The sequence below is a fragment of the Lithobates pipiens genome, unplaced genomic scaffold, assembly GCF_037356315.1.
Source record: "Lithobates pipiens isolate NorthernLeopardFrog02 unplaced genomic scaffold, aLitPip1_a1.2 Scaffold_22, whole genome shotgun sequence".
NCBI classification, from domain to species: domain Eukaryota; kingdom Metazoa; phylum Chordata; class Amphibia; order Anura; family Ranidae; genus Lithobates; species Lithobates pipiens.
In genome coordinates this window covers 89151379-89169671 of record NW_027507784.1, presented here as the reverse complement: position 1 = coordinate 89169671, position 18293 = coordinate 89151379, and the positions used below count along the sequence as shown (strand labels likewise).

General features: G+C 44.0%; 1 protein-coding gene across 1 annotated transcript in view; it reads right to left on the bottom strand.

Annotated features, from left to right (window-relative positions):
* The window catches only part of CFAP65 (cilia and flagella associated protein 65), a 122761-nt gene that overhangs the window by 11867 nt on the left and 92601 nt on the right, over window positions 1–18293 (bottom strand). Inside the window, exons 28-30 of the mRNA XM_077447862.1 lie at window positions 16688–16759; window positions 13137–13351; window positions 1926–2060 (exon numbers count right to left, since the gene is read on the bottom strand). Of these exons, the coding sequence (XP_077303988.1) occupies window positions 1926–2060; window positions 13137–13351; window positions 16688–16759 (422 nt within the window). The remainder of the gene's footprint in view (window positions 1–1925; window positions 2061–13136; window positions 13352–16687; window positions 16760–18293) is intronic.

The following is an 18293-nucleotide window of genomic DNA, read 5'->3' as shown; positions in this document are numbered from 1 at the left end:
GGAGTCACACCTATTGCATTTTTAGTGCTTTTTGCATTTTGCAGATTTGCTCTACAGAACGTGTTCCATAGGAAACCATGATAAATGGACTGCAGTGCAAATCTGCAAAATGCAAAAAGCACTAAAAATGCACAGGTGTGAATCCAGCCTTAGGCCTGGATCACAACTAGGCATTTTTTATCGTGTTTTCGGTTTTGTAGAAACACACTACAGTCTATTTAACATAGTTTCCTATGGATGTAGTTCACATCTGTGCATTTTATGGAAAGGGCCAGGGACTTTTTTCAGTTTTTTGGTCCCATAGACTTTAAGGCTGGAGTCACACCTATGCAGTTTTAGTGCTTTTTGCATTTTGCAGATTTGCATTACAAAAAGTGTTCCATAGGAAACCATGTTAAATTGACTGTAGTGCAAATCTGCAAAATGCACTAAAACTGCATAGGTGTGAATCCAGCCTAAAGGATGAAAAGCATGTATTGAAAAATGCAAAATGCACCTACAATATGCAAACTGTAACCTGCATAAAAGTGTGAATCAGGCCTTAAAGTGGTTGTAAATCCTTCCATATATCATATAATGATGTGACTGGCCTCAGGTGATACACAGAGAGGAACCTCCCTGGCGGTATGATTTTGTTAGATTTTTAAATCTCCAAACAGTACAATTGTTTTGCATAGAAATTTGACGTTTTATATTGTAGGCCTGTAATTCTTAGCAATAACACACTTAAAGAGTCTAGTAGACATCCCGGGTATGATAAAGTTTGAAACACTAAATCATAAATTATAATATAATAAATAACTATAAATAATTATAAAAAAATAATAATATAATAACAATAAAATAAATTTCCCTGCGATTCACTATCGCTCAATTCTGCAAGTGTTCTAATTTACTATCGCTGTTTTCTAGCTGGTCTAAAACCGCTTTTGATATAAAGGGACACCTTTTGGTTGCCATGGACAATCTCAAGTTTCCAGGCAGAAAGAAGAATATATATATATATATATATATATATATATATATATATATATATATATATATATATATATATATATATATATATATAATATAAAACTGCATGCAGGGCATTGGACAAAGCATTAGGACAAAAGGGTTGTGGAATGATTTGATACAGTAATGTAATCGGTAAGATTACAGTGTACTGTATGTGTTATGTATTTTGTACTTTTTGGATTTGCCGCTGGGCTCCGCCCCATGCGTTGCGACACTCGCTAGGAACAGAGCCCGGCACACAGAGGCATCGGGCGAAGGACACAGGGGGGGTGTGGGGACATCACAGGATCATAGGGTACAAGGTAAGTAACCTAGACCAGGATCCTGAAATGCAATCCTGAGCCTCGGAGTTACCACTAATGGTACTGAAATTGAACCGCGAGCCACACTCGGGAATTACCGCCAGGGAGGTTAAACAAATCCTCCTTCTTTTTTTGAACCTGTTTATCTGCAGTTTTCTCTTTTCTATATCTGTTCAAAGTGCTGATTTTATAAAGCTTGCTTGAGTGTTCATAAAAAAAAGAGGGGTGTCAAACTGAAATTACACTCTGCAGAGCTCAGCGAGGAGAGTTCTGAGAGCCGATTGGAGGGAAGGGACACACACACCTTCACACAGCACACAGCTTTAACTGCAAAACATTGCTGACTCTACTGTCCGGCAGAGCTGTGTAAATCTCACTATGTATGGACAGAACTAATTTTTTTTTTTTTGCAGGTAAAACAGCTCCCATATTTGCATTGCAATAGCTTATTCAGCTGTTTTCCGGAAACGTAACCTTGCCATTTTATAAACATGTAATTTCAAGGCTGAAAGATGATATTCCGACTTTTGTCTCCGATTCCACCAATAACCAAATTGCAGCTTTCTCCTGTAATACAGAACGGGGACAATAGCTTTGTCATATCACCTGATCACTGCCGCCATGATGTCTGTAGCCATTTCTTGCATTGCTTTGGTGGGTTTTTCAGGGTGTCTGTCTGGTTCTCCTGTCTCTGGCTGAAGGGCCACAGGAACAGCCTTTTCCATCTTCTTCTTGGGTAACCTGTACAGAAATAATAAAACGCAGCATTCCAAATTACAAACGCAGAATCCCTTGTCGGAGTACTATCTGTGGCTGGATTATTACACTAATTGAGTAGATTCACCCCTTTATAATGTTGCTAAATTGATGGATTATGTTCTATGATTTGCAACCAGAGCTCATATTTTTTTTTTTTGTGTATTTTAATATTTGTACAATAAAATTATTTTCTATATACAAATTGATTGTGATTTACAATAATTTTGCAGCTAAAAAAAAAAAAACCTAGGGGAATTATCATTTCTTTGCTTCATTGCCATTTCTTGGGGTGTGCAGCCTTCCTACTCCACTGTTTTTCCATATGGATACTTTAGTTTTCCTTTCAAAAGCGGCTCTGCATTGCCACCTTGTGGTCAACTAACAGTATTAAGTTTTGCCTTCATGTAGTCATTTTTCACAGATGTTCTTTACCTACCCAAGTTTACATTTTTGGGGAAATTTATTCAAACGGGAGCACACAGAATCTGGTGAAGCTGTGCATTTTAGCCAATCAGCTTCTAACCTTAGCTTGTTCAATTAAGCTTTGACAAAAAAAAAAATATCAGATTGTGCACGCTCCAGTTTTAGTAAATCCCCCCCTTTGCATGATGTTTACTATATAGCAGCCTGTAGTTGAAGAAAAGGTAGATATCTTACCAAAACCTGTACCAAGAAGGTTATCAGGCAACTAGCAATGGGGTTTATACACCTTTCTGCAGGCCTATTTGTGTGTCTGGAAACTGGTGCAACTTGTTCTTTAAAGCAAGATCTATACTCACCTTCTCTCAAGTGCTGCAGTGTCCCGGAGCTCCCTGCCAGCCGCTGATATCTTCGATCAGTTGGCTTTTGGGTACTGATATTTGTCCGTTTTCATTGGCTGGGCCATTCCCACGCATGCACAAGAGTTCATCCATCCCGACATTGAGATAATTGTAAACTGAGCTGTGCATGCACAGTTCAGTGTACAGGGTGTACAGGCCAGTAAGAAACTTTAATGCAAAAGGAGACATAGCATGGAAGAGGTACTAAAACTGGTGCTTAAAGAATCTAGTGAAGCTGCACATTGCAACCAATCAGATTCTAGGTTTAAGCCCTTGTTCACATTGAATGCAGCTTTGAAAATGTGCAACTTCAACTGAAATCACACGATTTTAAAGCTGCATGTCAGTGCAAATTTAAGTACCACTTGGAAGACATCTGTGCAGTTTCATGCACAGATGTCTATGCAAGTCGCACCCGAAATCACCAAAAGTAGCGCAGGAACTACTTTTTCAAATAGATGCAGCACCACAAAGTCGGTGTTGCACCGATTTGAACGGTGCCATTGCCGACAATAGGGTGCGACTTGTCAAACTGCATGAGAAGTCACTCCAACGTGAATGAGGTTTCATTGTCAAAGCTTAGTTGAACAAGCTGAAGTCAGGAGCTGAGTGGTTGTTACGCTGCACCAGATTGTGATTGCTCCAGTTTTAGTAAATCCCCTCCAATGGGCCATACCTGTAGTCTTTATTGGATGAACATGCAGCGGTGGCTGGTGCTCCACCCAAACCCCCCCCCCCCCCCGTTCGGTCAGATGGTCAGTTGGTCAATCACTCAAACCCCCCACCCCTGTCACTCAGTAAACCAAATCCCCCCCCCCCCCGTTGCTTGCTCATCTGCCCACTAGTCCCGCATTTACCCCATCTAGGTCACAAGCAGCTTTGGCTTCCCCCTGTGTCTCCTCCTCCTCGGTGGCCAATATGGTTGCTTCTCCTCCCGGCCAATCGGGTACTGATTTGCCCGGGAGGAGAAGCAGGAAAACAATAACGAATATTGATTTGCTATTGTCACACAACTAGGTGGGCTCAGGGCACAGTGCTCTGAACCCTGAACCCACCCTTTTTTGAAGCCAGTTAGAGCCTCAGGCTCTAATCATGTGCTTTAAGAAAAAAATTATGGATAATTATGGAAAGGCCGCCACTGGTAACATGGTGACAACACGGGCATAAGTGAAAGACAGGGACAGAGCGTTGTCACCCTATAGCAGCATCTGGCTGAACAAAGACCTTGAGAGCAGGATCACCGGGGATTATTGTAAGGAAAGCTTCAGATTTAAAATGTTAAAAATGACTTTCAAAATGAAATGAACATGTTCGAGCTTCTATGAGATTTTGGTGGGTATGCTGCACTGGGATGCATTTGTCCATGCTTTAATATCCTGGGAGAAATGTTTGCTCTGCTTTTTGGGTGCAGTGATGTGTGATAAATAGCATTTGAAAAGCACTGATTTTATGTACAACCTTTTTATCTCCAGAGAAGATTTGCTTACAAGAAAACACAACTATACAGCAGCCAGCAAAAGAAAAAAAAAAGAAAGTGCAAAAAAGAAAAAAATTGCTGATAACAGAACTGTGTTCATTCTTGGGGATGTGAAGATTCTTTGGTATCTGACAGAGGCAGCATTAAAATTCATGGGCACTAATCCTTCCACCTTGCTACACAACTTTAGGCCTCCATATTTTACCCCAGCCTCCGACCTTTTTATGGTTGAACTGCTTCAATATGTGCGAAGAGTGGCGCCTGTGATCCTGTCAAGAAAGATATCCCTGGAGCTACTGCATGCTGATGGGTGGGCATTCCCCCAGTGTGATGTGTTGCGCTCCCCAGTGCGATGTGTTACGCTCCCCCAGTGCGATGTGTTACGCTCCCCCAGTGCGATGTGTTGCGCTCCCCCAGTGCGATGTGTTGCGCTCCCCCAGTGCGATGTGTTGCGCTCCCCCAGTGCGATCCCCCAGTGCGATGTGTTGCGCTCCCCCAGTGCGATCCCCCAGTGCGATGTGTTGCGCTCCCCCAGTGCGATCCCCCAGTGCGATGTGTTGCGTTCCCCTAGTGCGATGTGTTGCATTCGCCTAGTGCGATGTGTTGCGCTCCCCCAGTGCGATGTGTTGCGCTCCCCCAGTGCGATGTGTTGCGCTCCCCCAGTGCGATGTGTTGCGCTCCCCCAGTGCGATGTGTTGCGCTCCCCCAGTGCGATGTGTTGCGCTCCCCCAGTGCGATGTGTTGCGTTCTCCAGTGCGATCCCCCAGTGCGATGTGTTGCCTTCCCCCAGTGCGATGTGTTGTGTTGCCTTCCCCCAGTGCGATGTGTTGCGCTCCCCCAGTGCGATGTGTTGCGCTCCCCCAGTGCGATGTGTTGCGCTCCTCCAGTGCGATGTGTTGCGCTCCTCCAGTGCGATGTGTTGCACTCCTCCAGTGCGATGTGCTGGGCTCCCCCAGTGCGATGTGCTGGGCTCCCCCAGTGCGATGTGCTGGGCTCCCCCAGTGCGATGTGCTGGGCTCCCCCAGTGCGATGTGCTGGGCTCCCCCAGTGCGATGTGTTGCCTTCCCCCAGTGCGATGTGTTGCCTTCCCCCAGTGCGATGTGTTGCCTTCCCCCAGTGCGATGTGTTGCCTTCCCCCAGTGCGATGTGTTGAGTTCCCTTCCCCTAGTGCGATGTGTTGCCTTCCCCCAGTGCGATGTGTTGCCTTCCCCCAGTGCGATGTGTTGAGTTCCCTTCCCCTAGTGCGATGTGCAATTCTATCATCAATATTCAGTGATCCCTTGGGTTCCTCTTTACCTTCTTTGTATCCTTTAAGAAGAGAGTGTCTTTAAACATGTATAAAAATATGAGAATACTATACCCAAGCTGTTGCTATGGTCATTTATCAGTGATGTGTTATAATATGTGACAATAAAAATTTTATTTTTATGAGTGAAAAGTCTGAATGCCTGTTACATCCCATTGTTATACCAATGAAGTAAAATTTTAAAAAATATATAATAATAAAAAAATGTTTTTAATAAAATAAATTAAAATCATTTAAAAAATGTAAAAGCACCCCCGCCCCCTTACACATACATGCAAATGCAAATGAAGTTTACCTGTACGTACTTCTAAAGAAAAAGTTATTTAGAACTTTGCAGAATAATGGAGGTGTGTGCATGTCACCTGTAATTATGGCTCACCGACAGCTATCCAGCAAAATAGAAAGCCCATAATATCATCAGCTCTTCCACATTACAATACATTACAATACACTGATATCCATCAGGAGGTGATCAGAGAATGTAAACTGGCTGACATAGGAGAAATGAGATATTAGTATTTCTGGTCGGACCGTAGTCAATTCCTTGTGAAAAACCCATTTCCCGTAGGCACCACTATTACCAAACACTACAATTACTGGTATAAAAGCATTTATTAAAGTATTGTCCTGTTCAGGTTTAACAATGGAGTTGCAACAGCTATTTTAATTACTGATATTATTTTGCATAAGGCAGACTGCAGAGCTGAATGTTATCAGCAATCGGAAAACAGAACAATAAGCGGTCATTCACACGGGGCAGCCAGGGAGTGGTAAAAGTAGGCAGTTGAGCCTACCGTGTAGCATTCACTGGTTGGAGTGGATTACGCAAATTCCCAGAGTTACAGCAGAGCTAACGGCAGATATAAAAAGCACACATGAATGCTTAAAGAAGTGTTTGTCAACCTTTTTTACCTTGGAGGAACCTCTGGCAAAAAGTTTGAGATCTCGAAGGAACCCCTGAAATAATGTTCACATCTACAGCTCACGGAACATTGGTATGATCAGCGAGCTGTTGATAACAAAAATTATTTGTAGAAATAGTATTATATAAAAGAATAAATATTAAAACGTACCTATTAAATGTGAAACTTGTGCTTTCTTTTCCTGCAGAGGTGATCCAATCAGGGGACATTACATGGGACAGAGCAAATTACATGGGACAGGGGACATTATAGGGGACATTACAAGGGACAGGGGACATTACATGGGGCAGGGCAAATTACATGGGACAGGGGACATTACATGGGGCAGAGCACATTATAGGGGACATTACATGGGGCAGGGGACATTATAGGGGACATTACATGGGACATTACATGGGGCAGGGCAAATTACATGGGACAGGGGACATTACATGGGGCAGGGGACATTATAGCGGACATTACATGGGGCAAGGAACATTATAGGGGACATTACATGGGGCAGGCCACATGACAGGGCACATTACATGGGGCAGAGCACATTATAGGGGACATTACATGGGGCAGGCCACATGACAGGGCACATTACATGGGGCAGAGCACATTATAGGGGACATTACATGGGACAGGTTACCATACATGGGGCAGAGACATTATAGGGGACATAACAGGGGATATTACATGGGGCAGGGCACATGACAGGGAATATTACATGGGGCAGAGCACATTATAGGGGACATTACATGGGCAGGGGACATTATAGGGGACATTACATGGGACATTACATGGGGCAGGGCAAATTACATGGGACAGGGGACATTGCATGGGGCAGGGGACATTATAGTGGACATTACATGGGGCAGGGAAAATTACATGGGACAGGGGACATTACATGGGGCAGGGGACATTATAGGGGACATTACATGGGGCAGGGGACATTATAGGGGACATTACATGGGGCAGGCCACATGACAGGGCACATTACATGGGGCAGAGCACATTATAGGGGACATTACATGGGACAGGGGACCATACATGGGGCAGAGACATTATAGGGGACATGACAGGGGATATTACATGGGGCAGGGCACATGACATCACATGGGGCAGGGCACATTACATATGGTAGGGGACATTACATGGGACAGACTGTTGGGCACATTATGGGGGGACACCGCTGGGCACACTTCAGTACCGGCTTTCTTCTTCTGGCATCAGAACTTATTTCATATCTCCTCCAGTGGCGCGCTGTTCCCCCTTTGCCCCTCCTCCTATCCTGTCCACCCCAGATGATGTCACATACAACCACTCGGGAAGGACAAGAGGGGTGGAGGGGCCTGCGTGCTACAGCCAATAGGATGCCAGCCACTTCCCTGCCTATCTCTGCCTGTGTCTGTGCGATCCTCCGGTCAGCTGCCTGTGACTGACAGTCAGATCGCCTGGGGACCTTTTGCGAAACCCCGGTTGAGAACCACTGGCTTAAAGGGTAACTCCAAGTTCGTGGGGAACAAAATTAGCAAAAAAAAAAAAATCATGCGTATGCAATTGCGACACAAGTCATATTGTAACAGAATGTTATTAAAAATTACCTTTCCTTTTCAATTTGCAGCGCTGTCATTTTCTGTACAATGCAATAAAGGCAACCTGGAGGTATTCTGCACACATATGGTATACAGAATGTTCCCAGAAATGTAATTTCCTGTTTGTGTGATTGGCTCACTGATTTTCCAAGTCTGCGCTAAGATTCAAGTCAGATTGTGGGCATCCCCTGCAAAAAATTTTTGGTGAGATACTCCCAAAGGGAAATTACTAGTCCAAAGGGATGCAGACCCTGCCACTTTCCTCATTAGAGCCCTACAGGTACATCAGCTGATTGGTCATTATAAAACTACTCCCATACAGATTTACTGTGCACATGGACACAGACAAACAGCAATTTCTTCAGAATGATAAAAGGTAGGAATCTGCAACAAAGTTTGTTAACCGCTTAAACGTCGTTTGATGGTGGCATAATGGCTCTCCTGTGTGAATCGCCATAGGTGTATGGGCTCAGTTGTGGGCGGGGTCAGGAGGACTTGATGTCCTCCGGCACCCCGTGATTGCCTTGTACACAGACAGAATAGGGAGATGCCTATGTAAACAAGGCATTTCCTCGTTCTGACAGGTGACATGACAGAGATCTACTGCTCCCAGTGATCGGGAACAGTGATCTCTGTCATGACCCAGTAAGCCCACCCCACAGTTAGAACACTCATAGGGTTAACCCCTTGATCGCCCCCTAGTGTTAACCTTTTCCCTGCCAGTGACATTTACACAGTAATCAGTTGCTATTTTGAGCAGTGATCGCTGTATAAATGTCAACGGTCCCAAAAAAGTGTCAAAATTGTCCGATCTGTCTGCCGCAATGTCGAAGTCCTGATAAAAAACATAGATCATCGCCATTACTAGTAAAAAAAAAATAATAATAAAAATGCCATAAATCTATTCCCTATTGCTATAATTTTTGCTCAAACCAATCAATATACGCCTATTGCGATTTTTTTTTTACCAAAAATATGTAGAAGAATACATATCGGCCTAAACTGATGAAGAAATTTGTTTTTAAAAAAAAACAAATGTGGGATATTTATTTTAGCAAAAAGTAAAAAATAGTGTTTTGTTTTGTTTTTCAAAATTGTTGCTCTTTTTTTGTTTATAGCGCAAAAAATAAAAACAGCAGAGGTGATCAAATACCACCAAAAGCTCTGTTTGTGGAGAAAAAAAAAAGACGTCAATTTTGTTTGGGTGCAGCGTCACACGACTGCGCAATTGTCAGTTAAAGTGACGCAGTGCTGAATCGCAAAAAAAATGCTCTGGTCATTAAGGGGGTAAAACCTTCCGGGACTGAAGTGGTTAACCACTTCAGCTCCGGACCAATAAACACCTTAAGGACCAGAGGTCTTTTTTTTGCAATTTCGCACTGCGCTGCTTTAACTGGTAATTGCGCGGTCATGCAATATTGCACCAAAACGAAATTTGCGTCCTTTTCTTCCCACAAATAGAGCTTTCTTTTGATGGTATTTGATTGCCTCTGCGATTTTTATTTTTTGCGATATAAATGGAAAAAGAGCGAAAATTTTGAAAAAAAAAGATATTTTCTTCTTTTTGTTATAAGAAAAATCGAATAAACAAAATTTTAGTCATACATTGAGGGCAAAATTTATTCAGCCACATGTCTTTAGTAAAAAAAATGTCAATAAGCGTATATTTTTTGGTTTGCGCAAAAGTTATAGCGTCTACAAACTAGAGTACATTTTCTGGAATTTACACAGTTTTTAATTTATGACTGCCGATCTCATTTCTTGAGGTGCTAAAATGGCAGGGCAGTACAAATCCCCCCCAAATGACCCCATTTTGGAAAGTAGACACCCCAAGGAAATTGCTGATGGGTATGTTGAGCCCATTGAATATTTATTTTTTTTGTCCTAAGGGATTGAATAATGACAAAAAAAAAAAAAAAAAATTTTTTTTACAAAAAGTTGTCACTAAATGATATATTGCTCACACATGCCATGGTTATATGTGGAATTGCACCCCAAAATATATTCCGCTACTTCTCCCGAGTATGGGGATACCACATGTGTGGGACTTTTTGGGAGTCTAGTCGCGCACGGCACCCCGAAAACCAATCACCACCTTCAGGATTTCTAAGGGTGCAAATTTTTGATTTAACTCCTCACTACCTATCACAGTTTCGAAGGCCATAAAATGCCAAAATAGCACAAAACCCCCCAAAATGACCCCATTTTGGAAAGTAGACACCCCAAGCTATTTACTGAGAGGCATGTTGAGTCCATGGAATATTTTATATTTTGCCAAAAGTTGCGGGAATATTACAAACTTTTTTTTTTTTTGCACAAAGTTGTCACTAAATGATATATTGCTCACACATGCTATGGGCAGAAGTCAAATTACACCCCAAAATAAATTCTGCTGCTTCTCCCGAGTACGGGGATACCACATGTGGGGGACTTTTTGGGAGCCTAGCCACGTACGGGACCCCGAAAACCAAGCACTGCCTTCCGGATTTAAATATAAAATGCTACCAAAAAACCTGTTAGCGATGGCAGGGATCAGGCCTGACTCTGCGATCGCTGTAGTTATGTGTTTAGTGTTTTGTAAGTGACAGTGATCGATCTATACTGCACTTGGGTGGGCTGGGCAGAGGGGCAAAACGCAGGTGCTAGCAGGTATCTGGGCTGATCCCGCTAACAATGCGTTTTTTTGGAACCCTAAACTGCTGGGGACGCTAGTATAGATCTGATCAGATCAGATATTGATCTGTTCAGATTCTATAGCACTACGGGAGGTGTATGCTTTGCGTGTGGGTGTTAGCGGTACTGGCACTAACCTAGCGCTGCCTGGGGCGACGCAGACCCTGACCCTAAAACCTAATTGATATCACCCGCCGGGTGATCAGGGGGTTAAACCTTTATTGGGTAATAAATGGTGGGTGCCATGATGCTATAAAAAACAAACTAACCAGAGTCACCCGTAACACTTATACGGTGATCAGTGGTGAAAGGGTTAACTAGGGGCAATCAGGGGGTTCAAATTTTTATTAGGTAGTATATGGGGGTCCCTGGCGCTATATAAAAACCTGACGGGGAACCTAAATAACTAACTGGCTAACCAGCGTCACCAGTGACACTTATACTGTGATCGCTGGTGAAAGGGGGTGAAAGGGTTAACTAGCAGCAATCAGGGGGTTAAAACCATTATTGGGTAGTATATCGGGGTACCTAGCGCTATAAAAACCTGGCGGTGAACCTAAAAAAATAACTAGCTACCTAGCGACACTAGCGACACTGATGCAGCGATCAGAAAAATTATCGCTTAGTGACAATGGCAAAAGGGGGTGAAAGGGTTAACTAGCGGCAATCAGGGGGTTAAAACCATTATTGGGTAGTATATCGGGGTACCTAGCGCTATAAAAACCTGGCGGTGAACCTAAAAAAATAACTAGCTACCTAGCGACACTAGCGACACTGATGCAGCGATCAGAAAAATTATCGCTTAGTGACACTGGCAAAAGGGGGTGAAAGGGTTAACTAGCGGAAATCAGGGGGTTAAAACCATTATTGGGTAGTATATCGGGGTACCTAGCGCTATAAAAACCTGGCGGTGAACCTAAAAAAATAACTAGCTACCTAGCGACACTAGCGACACAGATGCAGCGATCAGAAAAATTATCGCTTAGTGACACTGGCAAAAGGGGGTGAAAGGGTTAACTAGCGGAAATCAGGGGGTTAAAACCATTATTGGGTAGTATATCGGGGTACCTAGCGCTATAAAAACCTGGCGGTGAACCTAAAAAAATAACTAGCTACCTAGCGACTGTAGCGACACTAATGCAGCGATCAGAAAAACGATCGCTTAGTGACACTGGCAAAAGGGGGTGAAAGGGTTAACTAGCGGCAATCAGGGGGTTAAAACCATTATTGGGTAGTATATCGGGGTACCTAGCGATATAAAAACCTGGCGGTGAACCTAAAAAAATAACTAGCTACCTAGCGACACATGCAGCGATCAGAAAAATGATCGCTTAGTGACACTGGCAAAAGGGGGTGAAAGGGTTAACTCTAGGGGCAATCAGGGGGTTAAATCTTTATTGGGGGGTGATAGGGGGCTACCCTGGACCTAACACTAACTGTCCTGACAGTTTTTACTGTCACAACTGACACTGAATGCATTGATCAGTAAAGAAATGATCAATGCAATCAGGGACACTGTGACTGGGGGGGGAGGGGGGGCGGGGGGGGGGATCGGGGGGGCGATCGGGGGGGGATCGGGGGGGGATCGGGGGGGGGTTTGTGTGCCTGTGTGTACCTACATGTCAGTGTAGTGTTGGTGCACACTTACTATTAGTCTTCTCCTCGTAGTCCGGTCAAAAAGACCGCCCCGAGGAGAATGACATCACTTCCTCCTTCCTGTGTAAACAATACACAGTGGGAGGAAGCTTCTCATTGGCCAGGAGCGATCCAGAGGGGGTGGCCGAAAACCAACGGCCATCCCCTCATCACGGAGCGCTCCTGGAGCGAACCGGACCGTCGTATCCAACGGGAGGGGGTCCGATCGGACCCCCCACCCGCTGGAAGGCAGGCACGTACATCTACGTGATTGTGCCTGCCTGTGCCATTGTGTTCACGTACATTGGCAATACGGCGGTCCTGAAGTGGTTAAAATCCCTGAAATGTACATAGATCACCCAGAGAGGAGTGCTTTCTTCTCAACAAAATTGGAGTTACTCTTTAGGTGCACACTATTTTTTAAATGGGGCAATGCAAATACCTGCTTTTTTCTTGGCATCAGCTTCTTGCGATCCCCTGTACATTAGTAATAAAAAATACAACTGGCAATTCAATTGACTTTTAAAAAAAAATAAAAAAAGTTGATGCAATCCCGATGTGTATCTGGATAACATTAGACAGAGAATAAGCTGTAATGCACTAAAAAGTAATAACAAAAATAACAGTCATGGCCGGATCCACTCACCTCTGCTGGAAGTGACGCTGGAAGTCGTTCTGGAATTGGTTGAGAAAATCTGGTGTGTGGTGGGATCTGCCCGTCACTGACAGGTGAAGCTGGATGGGCAAAGGTGGTTCGGGCCGAGCTCGGAATTTCTGACTTTCTTTTTGCGCCCGGCGGCTCTCCCTGTCTCGGCTGACCGGAGGTCGGGCATAGTCACCGTTCTTGATAGGTGGTAAAGTCTGCATGGCAGAATACAATGGTTATAGAATTCAGCAAACAATCTTTGAGCCTTTTTCAAGGGTAAATTTACTTTTAAAAAAGTGCATTTATCCTTTTTCCCCCCTTTCCCTAACCTAACCCATCCTCCCCCTTCACAGATAATAATTATCTTATGCCACATACACACGGTCGGACATTCAGACCACAAAATCCGTCTGATTTTTTCCGACGGATTTTGGCCGAAACTTGTCTTGCATACACACGGTCGCACAAAGTTGTCTTAAAATCCGATCGTTCGGAATGAGGTGACGTAGAAAACGTACGAGGGGGACTACGTAGAGTCCAGTAGTCAACAGCTTTCGTCTCCAAATTTTTTCTGAGCATGCGTGGCACTTTGTGCGTCGGAATTCTCTACACACGATCAGAAAAAAGTCTGATCGGATTTTGTTGTTGGAAAATTTTAGATCCTGCTCTCAAACTTTTTCTGTCGGAAAAAGTCTGATAGAGCCCACACACGATCGGATTTTCTGACAACATAAACCGATCGGACTTTAGGACCGTGTGTATGGGGCATAAGTCCGATGGCAAACCAGAAGCTGTTTACATTCAGTGGCGCAAGTCTTCACTGTCCTGGCCGCATCTGTGAATTACAGCCTCATAGACATCTATGGGATCCTATACGGCCTTGGAAAAAACGCCATGGAAGTCTCGGGGCCAATGATGCCCAGACTCAGCCAGGACAGTGAAGATTTGCAGACTGGATGAAATTGCAACTGTCAGATATTCTTCTGTGGAGGGGAGGGTGGATTAGGGTAGAGGAAGGGGGCTAAAAGGATAAACACACTTGATCCTTTAAGAAAAACATCCTAATTCTTATACTGATGACTTTGCTGAAGCCAGACCAGAATAAGAGTTCTTATTGGATACTTTAGGTTACTTAAAGAATGTGTAAACCTAACATTTAATTTTCCTGATATGTGCTTGCTGTACCATTTACTTGTATGAAAAAGTATCCTGCTCTCTATGATTAAGCCCTGTGGCTGGGGCGAAACACGTAGGGAGGCGAGACTTGGGAGGAGACAGGCTGAAGCCGCTTCTCATTCATTGATTGATGCAGCTGTCCTCCTACTTCTTATTATTATGCCTTAAAGCAAGCTGGAATGAGCTTCTGAGGATGCCGCCATGCCGGCACCTGCTAGCGGCACGAGTCACTGTTAATGTTTCTATGAGTGCTTTGAACATCGTTCTATAAGTTTTAGTTTGGCCGCTATGATCATACGTGTTTGTTAGCTCCTTGGTCCTATCACAGATACAGTGCCTTAAAAAAGTATTCATACCCCTTGAAATGTTCCACATTTTGTCATGTTACAACCAAAATAGTAAATATATTTTATTGGGATTTTATGTGACAGACGAACACAAAGTGGCACATAATTGTGAAGTGGAAGGAAAATGATAAATGGTTTTCCAAATGTTTTACAAATAAATATGTGAAAAGTGTGGCGTGCATTTGTATTAAGCCTTTATACTTTGTAGAACCGCCTTTCACTGCAATTACAGCTGCAAGTCTTGTCTCTACCAGCTTTGCACATCTAGAGAGGGACATTTTTGCCCATTCTTCTTTGAAAAATATCTCAAGCTCTGTCAGATTGGATAGAGAGCGTCTGTGAACAGCAATTTTCAAGTCTTGCCACAGATTCTCAATTGGATTTAGGTCTGGACTTTCACTGGGCCATTCTAACACATGAATATGCTTTGATCTAAACCATTCCATTGTAGCTCTGGCTGTATGTTTAGGGTCGTTGTCCTGCTGGAAGGTGAACCTCCGCCCCAGTCTCAAGTCTTTTGCAGACTCTAATGGCGCACGACACACGACCGGACTTTTTGACAGCAAAGGTCCGACGGAACGAGTTCGTCTGACAATTCGATCGTGTGTGGGCTCCTTCGGACCTTTGCTTGTCAAAAATCCGGCGGACTTTAGAAATAGAACATGTTTTAAATTTTTCCACCGGAACTCCGCCAGACCGAGAAATCCGTTCGTGTGTATGCTACTCCGACGGACAAAAACCGACGCTAGGGCAGCTATTGGCTACTGGCTATGAACTTCCTTATTCTAGTCTGGTCGTACGTCATCACGTTTGAATCCGTCGGACTTTGGTGTGATTGTGCGTGGCCAAGTCCGTTCATGCGGAAAGTCCGTCGGAACTGTGCCAAAAGTCAGTCGGAAAGACCGTCTGACCTAGTCCCTCGAAAAGTCTGGTCGTGTGTACGCGGCATAAGAGGTTTTCTTCTAAGATTGCCCTGTATTTGGCTCCATCCATCTTCCCATCAACTCTGACCAGCTTCCCTGTCCCTTCTGAAGAAAAGCATCCCCACAACACGGTGCTGCCACCACCATGGTGTGTTCAAGTTGATGTGCAGTGTTAATTTTTCACCACACATAGCGTTTTGCTTTTAGGCCAGAAAGTAACATTTTGGTCTCATCTGACCAGAGCACCTTCTTCCACATGTTTGCTGTGTCCCCCACATGGCTTCTGGCAAACAAGACTTCTTATGGCTTTCTTTCAATAATGTCTTTCTTTCTCTTTCTGAGATGTTCAAAGCTTGGGATATTTTTTTTATAACCTAACCCTGCTTTATACTTCTCCCCAACTTTATCCCTGACCTGTCTGGTGTGTTCTTTGGCCTTCATAATGCTGTTTGTTCACTAAGGTTCTCTAGCAAACCTCTGAGGGCTTCACAAAACAGATGTATTTATACAGCGATTAAATTACACACAGGTGGACTCTATTTACTAATTAGGTAACTTCTGAAGGCAATTGGTTCCACTAGATTTTAGTTAGGGGTATCAGAGTAAAGGGGGCTGAATACAAATGCAACCCAACTCTTTTCACATATTTATTTGTAAAGAATTTGCAAAACCATTTATCATTTTCCTTCCACTTCACAATTATGTGCCACTTTGTGTTGCTCTATCACATAAAATCCCAATAAATGTTTTTGGTTGTAACATGAAAAAATTTGGAAAATGTCAAGGGGTATGAATACTTTTTCAAGGCACTGTATATATGCACTTTGAACAGTGGCATCACTATGGGGGAGCAGACCCCCAGAGGGGTGACACCTTTAAGTAGGAAGTGATATCCAACCGCGATGGTGTCACCCCCCCATCCATGACAGCGCACAGATCGGCACGCTGGCACGGACTTCATCATTTACAGGGCAATTGTGGCAGGCTAGATCGCACCAAACCTAGTAGTGCCACTGACTTATAGTCTGGGCAGTAGGTCCGGTAGTTTTTTCTTTGTAATGACACATCTGTCAAGTTACATTTGTTGTGCAGATCACTGGCTCACCTTGTATCTTCTGATCTCGGTCAGCTGGTTTTTATTTTGGCTTCTTCCAGAGCCACTGGACTTCAGGCCGCTCTAGGAGCATAAAAAAATGTTGGTAGGTATTCTATGGTTTTAAAGAAACTATTGAGAAAAATGTTTAAAAAACAACTGTATGCATATTGTTGTTGGACACTTAAATCAAAACTAAAGTCACATTACTTGCTTCCTCTCCGACAGTCCGACTTCTGTGAGGGGTCCCTCTCTGGCGTTGGTATTTTTTCCCTGGCTTCTTCTCAGTGGCGGTCCTTAACCGCCTTGATTGGCATATGCAGGAATCAGTCATCCCAGCACACAGGGACTGTCCAATTTTATGTCACGCAAGCAGGATTTTAGGTTTATTTTATTGCAGAAGAGACTTTACATGTCTTGGGCTAATATAATTATGCATATTCCATCCCTGGCTGATCCCCTTGGAAGCCAGAAATCACTGTAGTAGGCAGGGCCGGTGCTACCACTAGGCAAACTAGGCTAGGGCGCCCTGCTACCTAGGGCTCCCAGCCCCTGGTGTTCCTATTCTTTGCAGAAAGCAACTAAGTCTCAGCATCAGCAGGCAGCTACTGCTCCATTCGCACATAGTGTCAGAGGCGCAGCGGCTACGGCGGCGGACTGTGTCTGTGTCCCGACTCCCGAATGAATGGAAGCAAGAAAACATTCACTGGTGGGTGCTGGTGAGGCTGCAGTTGATGGGCGCTGGTGAGGCTGCATTTGATGGGTGCTGGTGAGGCTGCATTTGATGGGCGCTGGTGAGGCTGCATTTGATGGGCGCTGGTGAGGCTGCATTTGATGGGTGCTTCATTAAAAAGGTGGAGTTTACATGGACAGGGGAAAAGGGGTGGAGCCAGGGGGTGGCAAAATGAGGTTTCGCCTAGGGTGTCAAAAATCCTTGGATCAGCCCTGGTAGTAGGCACTGCTACCAAAGTGATCTCCACTAACTTATGGGTCTTGTGCCAACCAGCTCCCCTACTGCTTACTGAGCAAAGGAGCTCATCTGCTCAGCAAGAGCACCGTTGAGAGAAGGCTTTGCATTTTCTCAGTGAATGCAAAGTGTTCTCTGATTGGATGAGGTGGGGTGGTGACATCATGATCTCCACTGCGATGTACCTGTGGCCAGAGAATGATCTGTAAGACCAACTGGAGTGGTAATATATTTATATCTGTTACCAGTTCTATCTGTAGTTACTAAGGATGAGCCGAACACCCCCTGGTTCGGTTCGCACCAGAACCTGCGAACAGACCTAAACTTCATGTGAACTTTAGAACCCTATTAAAGTCTATGGGACTCGAACATTCAAAATCTAAAGTGCTAATTTTAAAAGCTAATATGCAAGTTATTGTCCTAAAAAGTGATTGGGGACCTGGGTTCTGCCCCAGGGGACATGTATCAATGCAACAAAAAAGTTTTAAAATCTGCCATTTTTTCGGGAGCACTGATTCTAATAATGCTTAAAGTGAAACAATAAAAGTGTAATATTCCTTTAAATTTCGTACCTGGAGGGTGTGTATAGTATGCCTGTAAAGGGGTGCATGTTTCCCCTGCTAAGAACTGTCCCTGCACAAAGTGTCATTT